The 14803-nt window shown below is 42.2% G+C and overlaps 2 protein-coding genes across 9 annotated transcripts in view; both read left to right on the top strand.

Annotated features, from left to right (window-relative positions):
- The window catches only part of BCLAF3 (BCLAF1 and THRAP3 family member 3), a 32935-nt gene extending 27824 nt beyond the window's left edge, over positions 1 to 5111 (top strand). Inside the window, exons 11-12 of the mRNA XM_014875845.2 lie at positions 2776 to 2931; positions 4685 to 5111. Coding sequence (XP_014731331.1) covers positions 2776 to 2931; positions 4685 to 4714 — 186 coding nt within the window. The 3' untranslated portion in view covers positions 4715 to 5111. The remainder of the gene's footprint in view (positions 1 to 2775; positions 2932 to 4684) is intronic.
- Positions 5112 to 10591: 5480 nt separating this feature from the next.
- The window catches only part of SH3KBP1 (SH3 domain containing kinase binding protein 1), a 207554-nt gene continuing 203342 nt past the window's right edge, over positions 10592 to 14803 (top strand). For 7 of the 8 annotated variants that reach the window (XR_015801775.1, XR_015801773.1, XR_015801771.1 and 4 more), the window contains exon 1: positions 10931 to 11073. Coding sequence is in view for 2 of the 8 variants with exons in the window: in XM_014875793.2 (XP_014731279.2) it covers positions 11070 to 11073 (4 nt within the window). In the remaining 6 variants the exon portion in view is untranslated. Of the gene's footprint in view, positions 11074 to 14803 lie in introns of all 8 variants that reach the window. The other variant, XM_088160253.1, reaches the window with a different exon arrangement.

Genomic DNA, 14803 nt, shown 5'->3' with positions numbered 1-14803 from the left:
CAGGACTTTCTTGGCTATTTATTTAAAAGAATAACAACATATAAAGACACAAAAACCTCACAAAAAAACCCATATAGAATTCCATTTTCTGCCTTCCCCTCTCTCTAACTCCCAAAAAAAATCAAGCCCCACACAATTTTTTTCTTGATATATAAAATGGGGGTATTTAAACTTAATAAGCAGAAAGTGATGACTACTGAGAGTATTTTTGAAAAAAACATATGGTCTGCACTATGTTAAACTTTTTGGGAAAAGAAAAAACTGAAGTTCTAAAATATCTTATAAAGGATCTGGAGAAGTCTTACAAAATTTAAAAGGTCTTTTTTGTAATGATCCTTTACCTTGAATCACTAAGTCAACCTTTAAGTAAGTAAATGCAAAGTAATCTTTAAAATGAAACTGCATTCACTGCTTAAAAAAAGTCCAGTGTATTATTGGCTGTGATAGTTCTCCCCTGCCAGCAGCTTAGCACCACACGGCTGCTGCTCACCCTCCCCTCCCAGCAGGATGGGATGGAAAATATGGAGAGCAAAAGTGAGAGAACTCATGAGTTGAGATGAAGACACTTTTAAGTAGTGAAGAAAAAAGTGATGCAGTCACTCATCACCTGTCACAAGGTTACTGATGCTCAGTTGCTCCCCAAGCCATGGCTGCTTGCTCCAAAAGCCCTTCCTTCAGTTTCTGTTGCTTAGGAGGAGATATGTGTGTAACATCCCTGTGCTCAGCTTGGGCCACCTGTCCTGGCTGTGTCCCCATCCAGCTTCTTGCCCACCCTGGTGTCTTTGCTGAGCAGCAGAGTAAGGGAAGAGGAGAAAGTGTTGGTGCTGTGCAGGTACTGCTGGGCAATAGCCAAAGCACTGGTGTGTTACCAGTGCAGTTTTAGTCACAAATCCAAAACACAGCACCATGCACGCTGCTGTGAAGAGAATTAACTCCATCCCTGCCACACTCAGTGCAGCCATATATATTTGCTCATATACCCTTATTTTAGAGCTTCAGGCTCCTCGGGATTGCTATTAGCATCAATTATAAGACAGTCCTAGTGTAAAACTGGATGCCACTTTAGCAGACTCCTTTCTTATTTCTAGACCAGAAGTTAGTGGTGTTTTCCATGTGTTTTAGATTCTTGTTTTGCTATAAGCTGTGTGTGACTGAGGTGCTTATATACCAAATGTGTATATATAAGCTGTTAGCTTTGTCTACAACTGATGCTATTCTACATTAATATTACTGCTGTGTCCTTCCCTCCCCACTTACAGAACATGTAGGTGCTTGAGCTGAAACTTCTAAATTGTAAGGCAATTTTCAATATCTTGCACCTTTTTTCCATCCCTTACTCGTTCTGGTCCCTTCTTTATTGTCATACAATTGCAGTGGCAGACCACCAAGTGTTCTTTCCAGTCACTGAAGTCAAAGGGAATCATAGCACGAGTGGGGAAATGGGAACTTTTAATGCTGTGTTCAGGACGTTGATCCAGCATTAAAAGTGCCCTTCAGTTTTCCCTGTGATAGGCATATACCCATGTAATACATCCCCGTGCAAGGAAGTTCTTTGTGCCTGCACTCTGATCCTCTTCAGGAAAGTGATTGGCATTGAATAGGCTCTTGCAAGTGTCCTCCATCAGAGTAATCCTGGGGGAATGATGAGGCAGCTTCTCAGTTGACTCCTGCAAAGTAGGTGGGTTTAATGATTTGGGAAATAACAGAACCTCTGCATTTGCATAAAGAAACCTCTGTTCTCTACAGTTCTTTCTTTACTGTTCACCAGCCACACAGTGGAAAACACAGTGGAAAAATTGGTACTAAAGTTACTGCAACCTCAGAGCATGTGATTTTTCTTGAAGTGATGCTTACTATGACAAATTTCACCAAAGGAATATTGTCATGCTCAGGAAGGGCTATTTCTGTGACATATTTGGGTTTTTCCTACCCTTCAAAGGTGTTTGTGAAAGATAAGAAGAATTTATATGGTCAGAAGGTTTTCTCTGGTTTTAGATGAAAACCCATTGTTTAAATTTGGAGTGACTGTTGAAAAAATTGAAATGGCAGTGCTGCAAAACTATGGAAAATTATGACAAATAGGTTCTTTATTACTCTAAAGATTTTTACTACCTATTTTGAGATCCGAGTGCCTAGGAATGAAAATATTTTTCAAACTTTTAGCTACTATGATCAGTGTTGATCTTTCTATGTCTCTTCTGTGTGTTTATAATACTTTTCACCTTTAAGTCTTCTGATACTTCTGTGGCCTCTGTTCTTAGTCTCACACTAGGTTACTTTGCAGTATTCCAGTGTGGAGGTATCAAAGGCATAACAAATGCCTGTGTGTTCAGACTGTCAGACATTAAAGCTCTAGGAAAAACATGTGCACTGACTTGTGTTTGTGTGACTAGACTCAATGTGTCCCCACTGCAGGCTTGGCAGCATTGAATTTGGTAGTGACAGTGGGGTGTTGTCTGAAAGTTTTTTTTGTTGATGCAGTGTGCCTCATTAGTGGTTGTAAAAACGTTAAAATGTTGTATAATACATTTATTTTTTTCTATAAGGAAGATAATGTCAGATGTTTTAAACAGCAAATGCAGTACACCAGTTCTTTGAGCCACGTGGTCTGAGGAATGATACATGGATATAAAGGAAGAGGGTATGCACTTGTGAATGCTTGCTTCTGTCATAGAGTACTGGAAATTTTACATGTGTATAGATGTAAATACCAACTTTTGAGTTTTGGTGCCCTCATTTTGCACATTTGTTTTCTTCTTTCCCCCACCCTAACAGAGCAACTTTGCAGATGGCCGTTTGCAATCCCATTATAAATCAGGCTTAGTGCAGAAGGGTTTATATATTCAGGCTAAGTACCAGCGGTTACGTTCTGTTGGTGTAAGGGGATTTGCCACTAATAAATTCAGAGATGGATTTTTGAGGAAAGAAAAGGTAAGTTGTATTAATTTATTTTTAACTAAGCCATTTGTAAAATATGCATATTCATAAGATCCATTGAGATATTAAAATCTCAGTGGAATGACTTGGATGAGATTTTCTGGGATATTGGCTCTTTGTACTTCACTGGCAAACTTGACTGTGCCCTCCTGTTTCCTCCCTGTTTATTCTATGGAAACTTGCTGAAACTTGCTTTGGGTAAATCAGAGGTACCCTCTCAGATTGTGTGGTTGCTTCTGTTTCAGTATCTTTTCCTCAAGCTCAGCTGATCACTCTTCCTACTGACAGGACCAGAAGTTGTCCCTTTGTGGAACAAAATATTCTGTCCTGTTAAATCTAAGAGAAGGATATTAATTTTTTAATATATCTGTGTGCTTCTCCTTTTTGTTATGTTACTATAATTATGTGCTTTAAAGTATGCACTGGGGTGCTGCTCTGAACAAAACTTCCTGCACAATGTAATGTCTTGTGTAAAATGGTTTGATAAGCTTAAACTGAAATAAGCACATCTGGTTTATGGTGTTTTGATTTGCAGTCTATGGGTCAACAATAATCTTGAACTGCTTCAGAACTTTTGAACCATATAGAATATTGCAGCTTTTGTGAGGATCAGTAGTTAAAATTAAGTAAATCCTTTATTAAAATTGATCAAAGTAGTATGAAGTTACTTGTGACATCAGGGAATTGGATTAGATGACCTACACAGTTTACACAGGCCCTTTGCAGTTCTGTGCTCTGTGTGAATTTTTGTTTTGTAACTGTGTCCATCCAGCTACAAGTAAATACACTTGAATAAATAAGCATTTGTAGTGGGATTAGAGTTTAGCTCTTAGAGCACAGAAGCACCTTAAAGCACAGGTTCTTACAGCTGTTTGCAAAACTTCTCAAGTTTACAGCCCAGTGGGCAGAAGAAAAAGCCCCCAAAACCCCTTAAGGAAACACACATGTAAAAACCAAACCAAAAAACCAACAAACAAACAAAAAAACCCCAACCATCAGAAAGAAAACCAAGCACTTGAAACAAGGTAAAGAGATCACTTTTTACTGAAGTATTTGGGCAAACATCTCTTGTATTTGCATGGACTCTGAGGAGTATTATCTCTGAAGGCTAAATTGAATTGGAATTAGTGGAAAATAGAAGGAGAAAGATATCCCTCCCCCCTCCAAAAAAAAGATGACCTTGTAAAATGGGAATAGAAGTGTTACAGTTTTGTTGTAGTGTGCTATTCCCAATAATTTCCAGTGTTCTTCTGTAATTATCTGTTAAGATTCTTGTCTGGAACCTGTAAAGCATACTTAAAACCTTCTGGCTACTAGATATTATGATTTGAATCAGAGAATCATCAGTGAGTTCTTTTTTTCTTTTTTTTTAGGCCTGATGAATTTGATTGTGTCTGAGTTAAAGTAAAATAAATCCTGAAGAATGACAACTGTTTTCTTAACAGCATACTGTTTGCTGGTTGGCTAATTCCTAAAAACCAAAACTGTTCCTGAAATTGTAGCATTTTGCCTATTGTAATGATAAAACTTGTCAAGATCTGTTAAACAGGTCTGAACATCTTCACTTTATTTCATTTGAAATAATAATGCTGCATATGCATCTTCTAAGACACAGTTTTTATAATTATGCTGTTTGAATCCATAATTGAAAGAATCTTGCATTTTACATATAGTACTTAGGAAGTTCAGGAGGGTTTTTCTGCTATTACAACTGACAATAATGTTTTTTTTTTCCTCCTCTGTATAGGGAAATCTAAATATTGCAACAGAAACCTGAACTGAACTGACATCCTGAAGTTGAAAGATAACACTGCAAAGGGAGCATCTGTTTGGTTTTTGACAACTTTCTCAAGACTTAAAATAGGATAAAGGAACTAATGCTGTAACTTTCTTGATTACAAAATAACTTTATTTTGAATGCTGCAGAACTTTTTTACAGTTTTAATAATTGCTTTTAAAGTACAGTATTCAAATGAAACATCGTATTATGTACCTTTAGTTCTGTTTGCATACCCGTCTCAAGTAAGGAAGTCATTGAAGGGAATCTTATTTGTTGAATAATTTTTCTCTAAGCATGATGTTACAGATGGAACTTGAGTTGTTATACCCAGAGGTTTATATGTTGAAAGTTTATTGCTAATGTAATAATAAAAAGAAAAAAAAAAGTGCCTGAACTGTTTGGTAATAGCACATTAGCTCAGGATTTTCCAATTAATGACCTTTTAGGTTGTGCAATAGATTTTACACCTCTGTTCAGTCATTTCCATAAAACAGTATTTTGTATTACTTTGGATTAATAATATACTTGGGTTTCTGATGTGTATATACATTTGTAAATTGTTAGAATGTTGGGACAACTTTCAGCATTTGATTAAAATTAATGGTTACAGGCAGGTATGTAAAGTACTGTAGCAGTAGCTTATAACTGCACTGAAAGCATGCTTGGGTTTGTTAGAAGATTAGTTGATCTGTATACAAAATTATTCTGTCTCATTATATTTTGGTGTATGAGATTCTTGACCACAAGAATCAAGCCACATGTTCTCTAAGCTTTTTCATCATAAATGATTTGGTAGTTTTGTGAATTCTAGAATTGGGGCCTGAAATATTAAATTACAAGAAAAACAAAAAAGTAAGTTTTTGAAAGCATGTCTTCTAACAACGAAATTGTTCATAATTGAAACTGCTTTAAATGCAGATAGCTGGTGATTTTGTTCAGAATGATTCTCTGAAGTTTACTGTACTGCAGTATTGTTAGGCTCTGTGCAAAACTGAAATAGCCAGACCTGTTTCATAAGCAGCTATAAACAGTATTGTGTTTATTTCCTGTTTATAGCCTTTGCCTTAATTCATTATCTCTAGTAGGGTTGTGTGTATGTATTGCAGATTGGTTCAGACTTCTTATTGATGGTAAATTAAAGATACATAGCATGTAGTCTTAAGGGATGTTCTTTTTCAAGAAAAAAGTTGTTCACATTATCCTCAATACATGCAGATGTATTTCTGTATAGAATGCAGGCTAGTCTCTGTTGTGGCTGGTAGACCAGAATTCCAATTCTAGGTTAGAGGTATGTTCACAGAAAAGAAAATTTGTTTTTTTGGGTGGAAAGCTAGGATGTGATTTCTGCACGCTTTTTTGTAATGTTTTTTCCCAAAATGCCTTCAGTAGAGAGACTCTTGGAAAATGTAGTTTTGGTTCAGAACAGCTAAAATTACTGTGACTTGAGCTCTTCAGTTCATGGGTGTTCTGCTTAGTGTTCATAGGGAATAAGGCAGGAAGTGTGCAACATTCATTGATGTCATGGTCATTCAATGATAACAGATGGTTTGTTTCTAAAATACAGATTTTCAGTTTAAATAACAATCATTAATAATTTAACTAGTTTTTCAGTAACTTTGGCATGCATAGACAGAATGGGAAGTGGAGGGGAAGGAACTCCCTGGACAAATTGAGGCAGGCAACCTTGTGCAGATAAGGAAGTGGTTTTTTACTTAATGCTGTCAGTGATGAATCTGGCAGAGTCATCCTGTGTAGATTCACTGGAAGATAAAAATAAGGAACTGAAACAACAGGTTAAATGAGTCAACCCAAAACAAATGTGGAGTAGCTGCAGTTCTGATCAGGCTGCTGGTGGGGGAGTACTGCACATGCCCTGCCCAGGGGGGCAGGTTTACCCTGAAGCCAACAAGTCCTTCACACTGCTCTGAATGTGCACTGTAAAAGATGTGAGAAATGAAACCATATATGATAACAGGACAAACTACTGAGGCTATATTGTCTTATTCAACAGGATACTACTGTGTCTGTAAGCTTACTGCAGTGTTTTTGTTAAATTCTGGAAGAGAACTCTTTGTTGAGCAAATGGGAAAAGTGGATACATGAAGAAACTTCTGACATGGTAGTTTTGCTAACACTGTTTGGAAGTAATGCTGGAGTAGTCAGACTTCAGTCAGTTAATGCTGCTTTAACCTGGTTTCAACATATGACTGACTCCTGATTTAGTGCTTTATTTTATCTGTTCATGATTAGATATCTCTTATTTGTTTTGTATTTTACAGTTGATCTTTGTGTTTATTTCTACAACTATGAGCAACATATAGCAAAGAAGTTTGTGGTTTTTTGGCTTGTTTGCTGTCTTTGGTCCCTCCCACCTCTTGGTCCTAAGGTGAATGTCATATGAAATGTAGTCACTGTTTCAGTTGGTTTATCTTTTGTATGATCCCACTTGCTCAAATCCAGTTCTTTACCAATAATTTTACTTAAATAATTTTGGATTCTGTCATGATAAAACCTCTCACATTTTAAAAAATGTATACAGAAATAATGAATTTTATAAAAATTCATGGCTTAGGTGCTAGAAGCATCTACTCTATGATATGATGTGAGACATTGCTATGTATATTTATCTTTGTGAATTACAGAGACTTGTGTGTATATACTCATACCCAATTCAGCTTGTTTATTGTTTTAGCACAGAAAACTCTGTTGTACTGGAACACAATGTTTGGTTGAGGGCAATGTATTGAAGTTACTGTTTGGGTTGTGAAGGCACAAGAGAAAGGGTTAAGTAGAAGAAAGGTCAATTTACTTGAATAACCTGGTGCCTTTCGGTATTGTGACTTCGTTGTAGAAAACATGTACAAAGACTCAAGTACATTGCATTCTTTCTAGTGGGAGCATGGACTGATAACAGTTCTTGTTAAAATAACTGTTTATTTTAAATAGGTGTGTAAGCCTCTGTAGGAAAACAGTGACTCTTTCATTTGTAAAGTCTGTCACTGTTTGCATTGGAAGGGCAAGTTAAAAATGTGATTGTCTTAAGAGCTTTCTAGCTTTCTGTTTTATACTCTGGAAATACAAATGTGAAATGCCTTTCTTTTGTTTAGCTTGAAATGGCTGTTAAGTGCTGTCATTTTCAGTTGTTCACGTGTGAAATTTTATTTTTAATTGCTATCCAAAATGCAATGAGTTTAATATGACTAGAGTCTTCCTTTTAAGTGTCTGAAATACTGAGTTGCTATGATGTTAGCATTTACATTGCTGATTCATTTAATTTCTGCATAACTTGATTAGAATACTTCTTTTAAATTTGTGATGATTGAGTTCACAAGGTTAACAAAATTCTGGGGGTAGTAAGAAGCAACACATTGCAGGGTTTCTATAAACCTACCTTAACTCTAATAATTACATGTTTGAAATCTTTTTACCTGATGAATATAGATGGTCTTGAGAGCTGAACGTAACTGTCTCAACTCAGGTAACTGATAGCAGAGGATAGGAGTAAATCCAGCTGATCAATCACCTGCTGTGTAATGTTTACCTGCTCCCATCTTCCCTAGTGCCCCAGGCTGACATGCTCAGTTTTCATTAAATGAACTTAGTTGCTTTAAAAACAGAACCAAACCCCAAGATTACGCTTTTTGTGGCATTAAAGGTGGAGTTCTCAAAACTTGCTCGTTATGCATCAGAAGATCATTTTCTGCCATGTCTGCAAAATGGGTAATGAGAGTCACTTGAAGACGATGATAAAAGATCATAACAAAGAGAGACTGATTTCTCAGTATTCACCTTAGAAGACTGTAAATAGAGGGATTTCTTTAATTTCCTTGCTTTCCTAAAGGAAAGCTTTTCCCATACTGTGTTGAAACCCACCTCTTGCCTTTCTTTAAACATCTGAACAGCAGTCTACAAAGTCTTTTATGGAAGAGGCCTCTAAAAGATAGACTGACTTCAGACTTGAGTCCTAATGAATCTAAAAAAAAGATGTTTCTGCACATTACTCTGACCCTTGACAGACTTCATTCCATTGCTGCAGAATTTGAAGATAAGAAGTTCTTCAGCCTCCTTACGAAGGAAAGAAAGAATAAAAGCCATTTCAAGATCTTTGAAAGCCTCCATGTGACACTTGACTCCCTAACAGACCTTAAGGATAGCCATGAACATTTGAATGTGTTCTGTTTTGAGCTTTGTGAGCATTATTTTTCAGTGTCAAGATCAGAGAAAACTCTTGTAATAACACCTGACCCTTCCTTCCATGCCTGGTGGTTTTTGTTGGAGGGATTTTGAGTAGGTATTTAGCCACATGGTTAATAGCCTGCCACTTTTAATGCAGTTTTCTTCCGTTAACTGTTCATTGGTCTGAATTTTGTCTAAGTAGTCTAAATCTCATGTTGTCTTTTTAATATTTCATTTTCTGTAAATAATGTAGTAGATGGCTTTCATTTTGTGACTGGCTTCTCATGTCTTTAGTATTGAGGGAAGAGGCAGTGGAAACAGTTGTTCGAATAGGTTCAAGGAATAAAAAAAGCCCCATTGTTTTGCTTTAAGAATAGCAGTAATTTTTTACTCCCAGTTGAATGAGGGGTACTAATGTCCACTTCTAAGGAATAGATGGTTGATGTTATTTATACTGTAGTTTTTCAAGGACTGTCTAATGTGTGTATGTGTACATGTATGTGCACATGGAAACACAGTTAGAGAAGCCTTTAATGTAATTATTTGTAAGTGTGGATAAGAAATTACATTTTTAAACTACTGAAGCTGGAGTAAAATGCAAATGCATTTTAAGTCTGTAGTCTTTGAATCCTCAACGGTGCTTTTGACAATGTTACCCCATATCTAAAAGCCTCGTTCATAAGGATATATAGTAAGATGTAGGTATGTTTATATGTATGTTTAACATAGTTTATATAAAATAAATGTAAATTTTGTTTCTACAGACAATAAATGTTTTCACGAAATTTTTACTTATAAATAATTCAGTGATTTGATTCAGTAGTTATTAATGTTTGGTGTAATTTTCAGGGTACAAAAAAGAAAATACATATTTTCATATACAAATTAACTACCCGAGGTTAGAACAGGATGGTTTTGCTTACTCTTCCATTAACAGCCGAGGTGCTCGTGCTGTAAAATGTTACCTATACTTTAATACCAGGGCTTTTAAAAATTATTTTATAAATTTGCGCTTCTCTCTCCTCTGCTGCTATTATAGGTTTTTTTTCCCAAGGGTCTTTACCTGTGGGCAGACGTGCCTGTGCAGAAGCCTCCCCACCCTCCTTCCGTCCTTTCTGTCCAGACATGTTCCTGATCTGTGCACCCTGTTACTGTAGCAGGGGTTTCGCGTCTTCCTGCGGTACGAACAATTCGTGCTCCTGCTGCTCTTTTTAGTGAAGCATCAACACTAGCCCAAAGGCACTCTTCATCTTCCCTTTTTGTCTTTTCTTCCTTCCCTGCTCCTAACCCCAAGCCTGTAGCGGTGTGTACGGGGAAGGGGCATCTGCGGCGCTGCCGGTGCATTTCGCAGCCGCTCCGAAAGCAGAGCCCCGGGGGCAGGGCAGGGCAGGGCGGGCGCGGCTGCCGGGGGCCGTGCGCGGATGGGGCAGGTGCGCGGCAGGTAGGCGCGGTTCGGTGCCCGTCCCGCCGCCCGGGAGCGCTCTCCATCCAGCGCCCAACGAGGACGCGCCCCGTCCCCTCCCTGTGCCCGAGCCCTGCCCCGAGAGGGAGGGAGCCAGCCCGCTGCCCGCCGAGGCTCCGCTATCCGCCGCCCCTGCCCCCGCCGGGACCGAGCGCGGCTCCGCTTCCTGCCGCCCTCCCCGCCCTCCTCTCCCGCCGGCCCGAGGCGGCGCAGCGGCTCTGGCGCAGTCTCGCGACACTTCCCGCAGCGCGGAGCCGGAGCCGTCGCTCGCCCCGGCAAGCAGCAGCGGCAGCCGCGGCGGTCGCTGCCCGCGCTCGGGAGCCCGAGCCGCTCCCGCCGCGCTCACCGCCCGCCCCTCCCGCGGCTCGGCTGCACAGGCTCCTCCGGGCGCTTTTGCCCTGGGCTGCTTTTCCCGGCGGCAGCGGGGACCCAGGCGGCTGCAGGAGCTGAAGGCTGAGCCCCTTCTCTCGCCTGGTTTCTCTATCTTTCCTTTTTCTCGCACACGCTGAGGGAGCCGCGGCGCAGGACGCAGGATGCAGCCCGGCTGCGGCGGGTGCTGAGCGCGGCGGCCGCCGGAGGAGGGAGCGGCTCTGTCAGCGCCTCCGCTCCGCGCGGCGGCGGCTCGGGCGGTCCCTCGCCCCTTCCTTCGCCGTGGCCACCCGCCCCAAACTTTCAGCCTGTTGTCGCTGCCAGGCGAAGCCCAGCTCGACATAAATGGGTGAGTTCAGGCCGCCGAGGTGGCGGTGCCGGAGGCCAGCTGGGGCTCCCGGCTGGCCGGTGGGGTGCATGTGCCGCTGGGGGCGGCGGGAGGGAGGTGGCCGCCACCGGCCTCCGCTCCTTCGCCTCACGGCTTTTAACTTCTCCTCCCCTCCCCCGGCCGAGGCAGTAATTGTTTTCATGTGACAGGCGGAGAGATCGGGGTTGGCGGCGGCGGGGCGACGGCCGGGTGCCCCTCGGGGCTTGCCGCTGTGGCAGCTTCCGAGCGGGGCTGATACGGCTCCGAACCCTCCCGTGCATCGGCTGCCCGGCCTCGCCGCCTTCGCGCCGGGCACAGCCTTCCCGGGCAGTCTGGGGTGTGGTGGCACCGGGCCGGGCGCGCAGGTTGCGCTCCGAGGGGCTGCGGCGGGGAGAGCTGCGGAGGGCGCGGGCGGCCGTGGGGCTGCACTGCCCCTCAGTGCCCCTCAGTGCCCCGCACCGCCCCTCGTGCCCCGCCGGGCGGGGGCGGCCGCCGCGGCCGCTGCGCGGGGTCGTTGGAGCCGGGGGCGGGCGCGCTCGGCTGCCGCTGCCCGTGAGGTGTCACCCGCGGACTTCGGGCAGAGGCTGCGCCTGGATGCCCGGCCCGGGCAGGGCAGCTCCCGTTACCTGTGCGGCGGGCAGGGAGGGAGGATGGTGATGAATTGTCCCATTATGCGGCGGCAGCGGCGGTGCCAGGCGCGGGCTGGCTGAGCGCTGCGCCCGGGGCGCCGCTGGAGTGCGGCTGCCCGCGGCTCGCTCTGCCCAGCGCGGTGCCCGGCGGAAAATGAAGGCTAGGCGGGAACAAAAGAAGCGGCAGCTGTCGGTGACAGCCGTGGTGCACGCACCGGCCGGCGTCTGGAAACAGCAACGAACGGGGCTCCGGAACGGCGGCTTTTGGGTGTCCCCAGGCCCCCGCTGCCCGCCTCGCTCACGGCAGCGGAAATGCGGTCGGGCTATGGGGGGACCTAAGAGCAGAATCACCGAAACCATTGAATATAATGCGTTATGTGGGAAGACATTTTACACAATTTCACCTGTTGTAATACAGTGACGTTGGCAACATAGTAGGAAATAAATCGTCCCTTTGTTCTTTGCGAGATTAGTTTGCGGGGTGCTATGGGAGCGATGCGCAGCTGCTCTACCTGTACATTACCAGATTAAGCACAAGCTTTTTGCCATCGACTTTCAGTTAGCTCTCCCGTTCGGGCTGAGATGGGCTCATCCCTATGCAGCTCGTTCGGCCGTATCGATCCGGCTGAACTCCGCCGATGCTGACAGCAGGCCGGCATCCCAGGCTGCCACGGTTAATTGGGGGCATTGTAGGAGTTCTCTTAGGGTTGGTATGCCGGCTCACTCTCAACTTCTGTCTTCTGTCACAACAGATAAGATTTAAAACATAGTGTTGTATTGAGCGGTGGGGTTTGTAACTGCAGAATGGAGCAGAAACTGTACTCAGTAGGGCTGGTTTAGGAATTTTTTTTTTTTAATTTTTTTTTTGTTTCGTGTCCTCTTCCCATGCGTTTATTTCTTACTAACTTTGTATTGTGATACAATAAGATTTTTCTGATTTCAATTTACTCTATTGTGCAAATATTAGCCTTCATGGTTCAAAAGATTAAGTAAAGCAATAAAGAACCAACAAAGTAATTTGCATTGATAGAGCTTTAGGAAGGTTTTTCATACAGCGACTTGCTAGTAAAGGACATCTTTTTTATTTTTATCCGCCCATCCCTCTCCTGGGCAGATCCTACACATCTGGCTTCTTTAAAGCTCATTTGGATGATGACTTTCCTAAATCATCATGATTCAGTCATACTTTGCTTTGCAAAATGGGAGTGGAGGGAAGGTAGATAAGATTTAATTGTTGTTTGTATCTTTAAATGGTAAGTAATTCTCATAGTTTACAAACTAATAGAAAAATTGTGCAAGGAAGTGAAGATATACACATTACGAAAGTAAAATCTTTCTAGGAGATCTCAAATGAAAGCAGTTTTATTAAAAACATTTTTAACATAGTTGGCATTTTTGTAAGGTATCTCAGATGCAGAAGACAATAGGTGAATTCTTAGTGTACTATACTGTTAAGATTCCTAATGTTTTATTTCTAGATTACTTGTATTAACCATTTATATGTTCTGTGTGGCACTGCAGAATGTTTTTAGCCCAGCCCCTGTGCATGTGTATGTATGGGTGTATATTATACATACCTATATACCGAGATTCAGTGCTTTTTTACAGCACACCCCCCAAACCTTACAAGAAATACTTCGTGTAATTGTTGTTTTATGAGCTCTTGTATGACATTACAGGCAGAGTACATTAAAATTAATTAATTTGCACTTGGAATGGACTTCTCAGGAGAGTTGAGTGAAATAATGATGTTAGTTCTCTACAACATAAAGAGGTGGGGGATAAGGCAAAGATCTTAAAGGTAATCATGAATGCAGTGAAACAAGCTTGGTCCCCCTCCTTAAATGTTTGAGAAATGAAGATGTGATGTTTTGTGGGGACTTGTGTGTGTGTGTGTGTAGGTTGGTTGTTTGTTGTTGCTTTTGGGTTTGTTTTGTTCTGTTTTTATTTTGAAACTACTTAGACTCTGGTATGGTCAGGGAACTCAGTCTCAACTGCAAAAGCGTGGGGTGCCTAGACATCTGACTGTCCTCCTGAAGTTGAAGGTGCAGAAAACAAAGTAGATATGGGAAGACCTGGTTTGAAATGTACTGCTTATCAAATTTAGAAAATGCAAGATTAGAAGTGTGATTCTAGAGAGCAGCATTTAACTTCCATCATCACAACGCAGCTGTGCAGCTCCTCCTGTCAGTCGAGACACACCTCCCAACTTCTGCAGTAAATGAAGGAAATTCCTTTTTTCTGCTATGCAGTCTTTGCTCATGTTCAAAGCAGAGCCAGTTTAGTGCATTAAATGAGGTGTGGGTCCTGTATAATAACGTTGCAATGAAGCTATGCAGCTGAAACCTTAATCACAGTGCTTAAATATTTTCTTCATCAATATTTTTTCATCTAAATGTTTTTCAAGGTATTGTTGAAGCTCTGCTGTTTGGAAAGGGGAAGAGAGGAAATGCTTCTTTTATGTGAAATCACATCCATCACCTCTGCTGCCACCATAGCTGGGAGTTTGGATCCAGAGTCTTGTGCCCTTTGAACCAGTTAGATTACTTACACTGGCAGACAGCTGTTGTCTGGGTGGTTTTGCATAATCGGTTGAAAAAGGTGCTTTGCTATGGAATACTGCAGCTAGTTTGTACACACCAAAGGAATGTTACACCAAGAACTAATGCAATCACAAGAATTTAGTCTATGTGACAGTGTGATTATTCTGTACTAGTTTCAATCCCTTTCTCTGTTTTTACCCTTCTTAATTTTTTTTTTATTTTCCAAATTCTCCTCTATCCCCTGCCCTCAGCTTTCCCCCTCCTCTGTTTCTCTTGACGTGTTTCAGAAATGCTGCTTCCTCTCTCTTATCGCAGCATCAACAGAGGGAGTGCTCTGAGCACATTTCCTGCCTGTGGGGCCAGGCTGACCTCCAGCACCAGAGCTGTGCCTGCATCCAAACTTCTGCTTGGCTCCATGGTGACACCTGGAGAGTGCTCAGTGCAGCAGGAGCCCTGGGGAGTGCAGCTGGTGAGCTCCAGCAGCTCTGCTCTCCCATTTAAACGACGAATTTTTGAGGCCTGAGCTTAGCAGAAGTTGTA

Source organism: Sturnus vulgaris, chromosome 2 (genome assembly GCF_052056855.1).
Source record: "Sturnus vulgaris isolate bStuVul1 chromosome 2, bStuVul1.hap1, whole genome shotgun sequence".
Classification (NCBI taxonomy): Eukaryota; Metazoa; Chordata; class Aves; order Passeriformes; family Sturnidae; genus Sturnus; species Sturnus vulgaris.
This window is presented reverse-complemented; position numbering and strand designations above follow the sequence as displayed.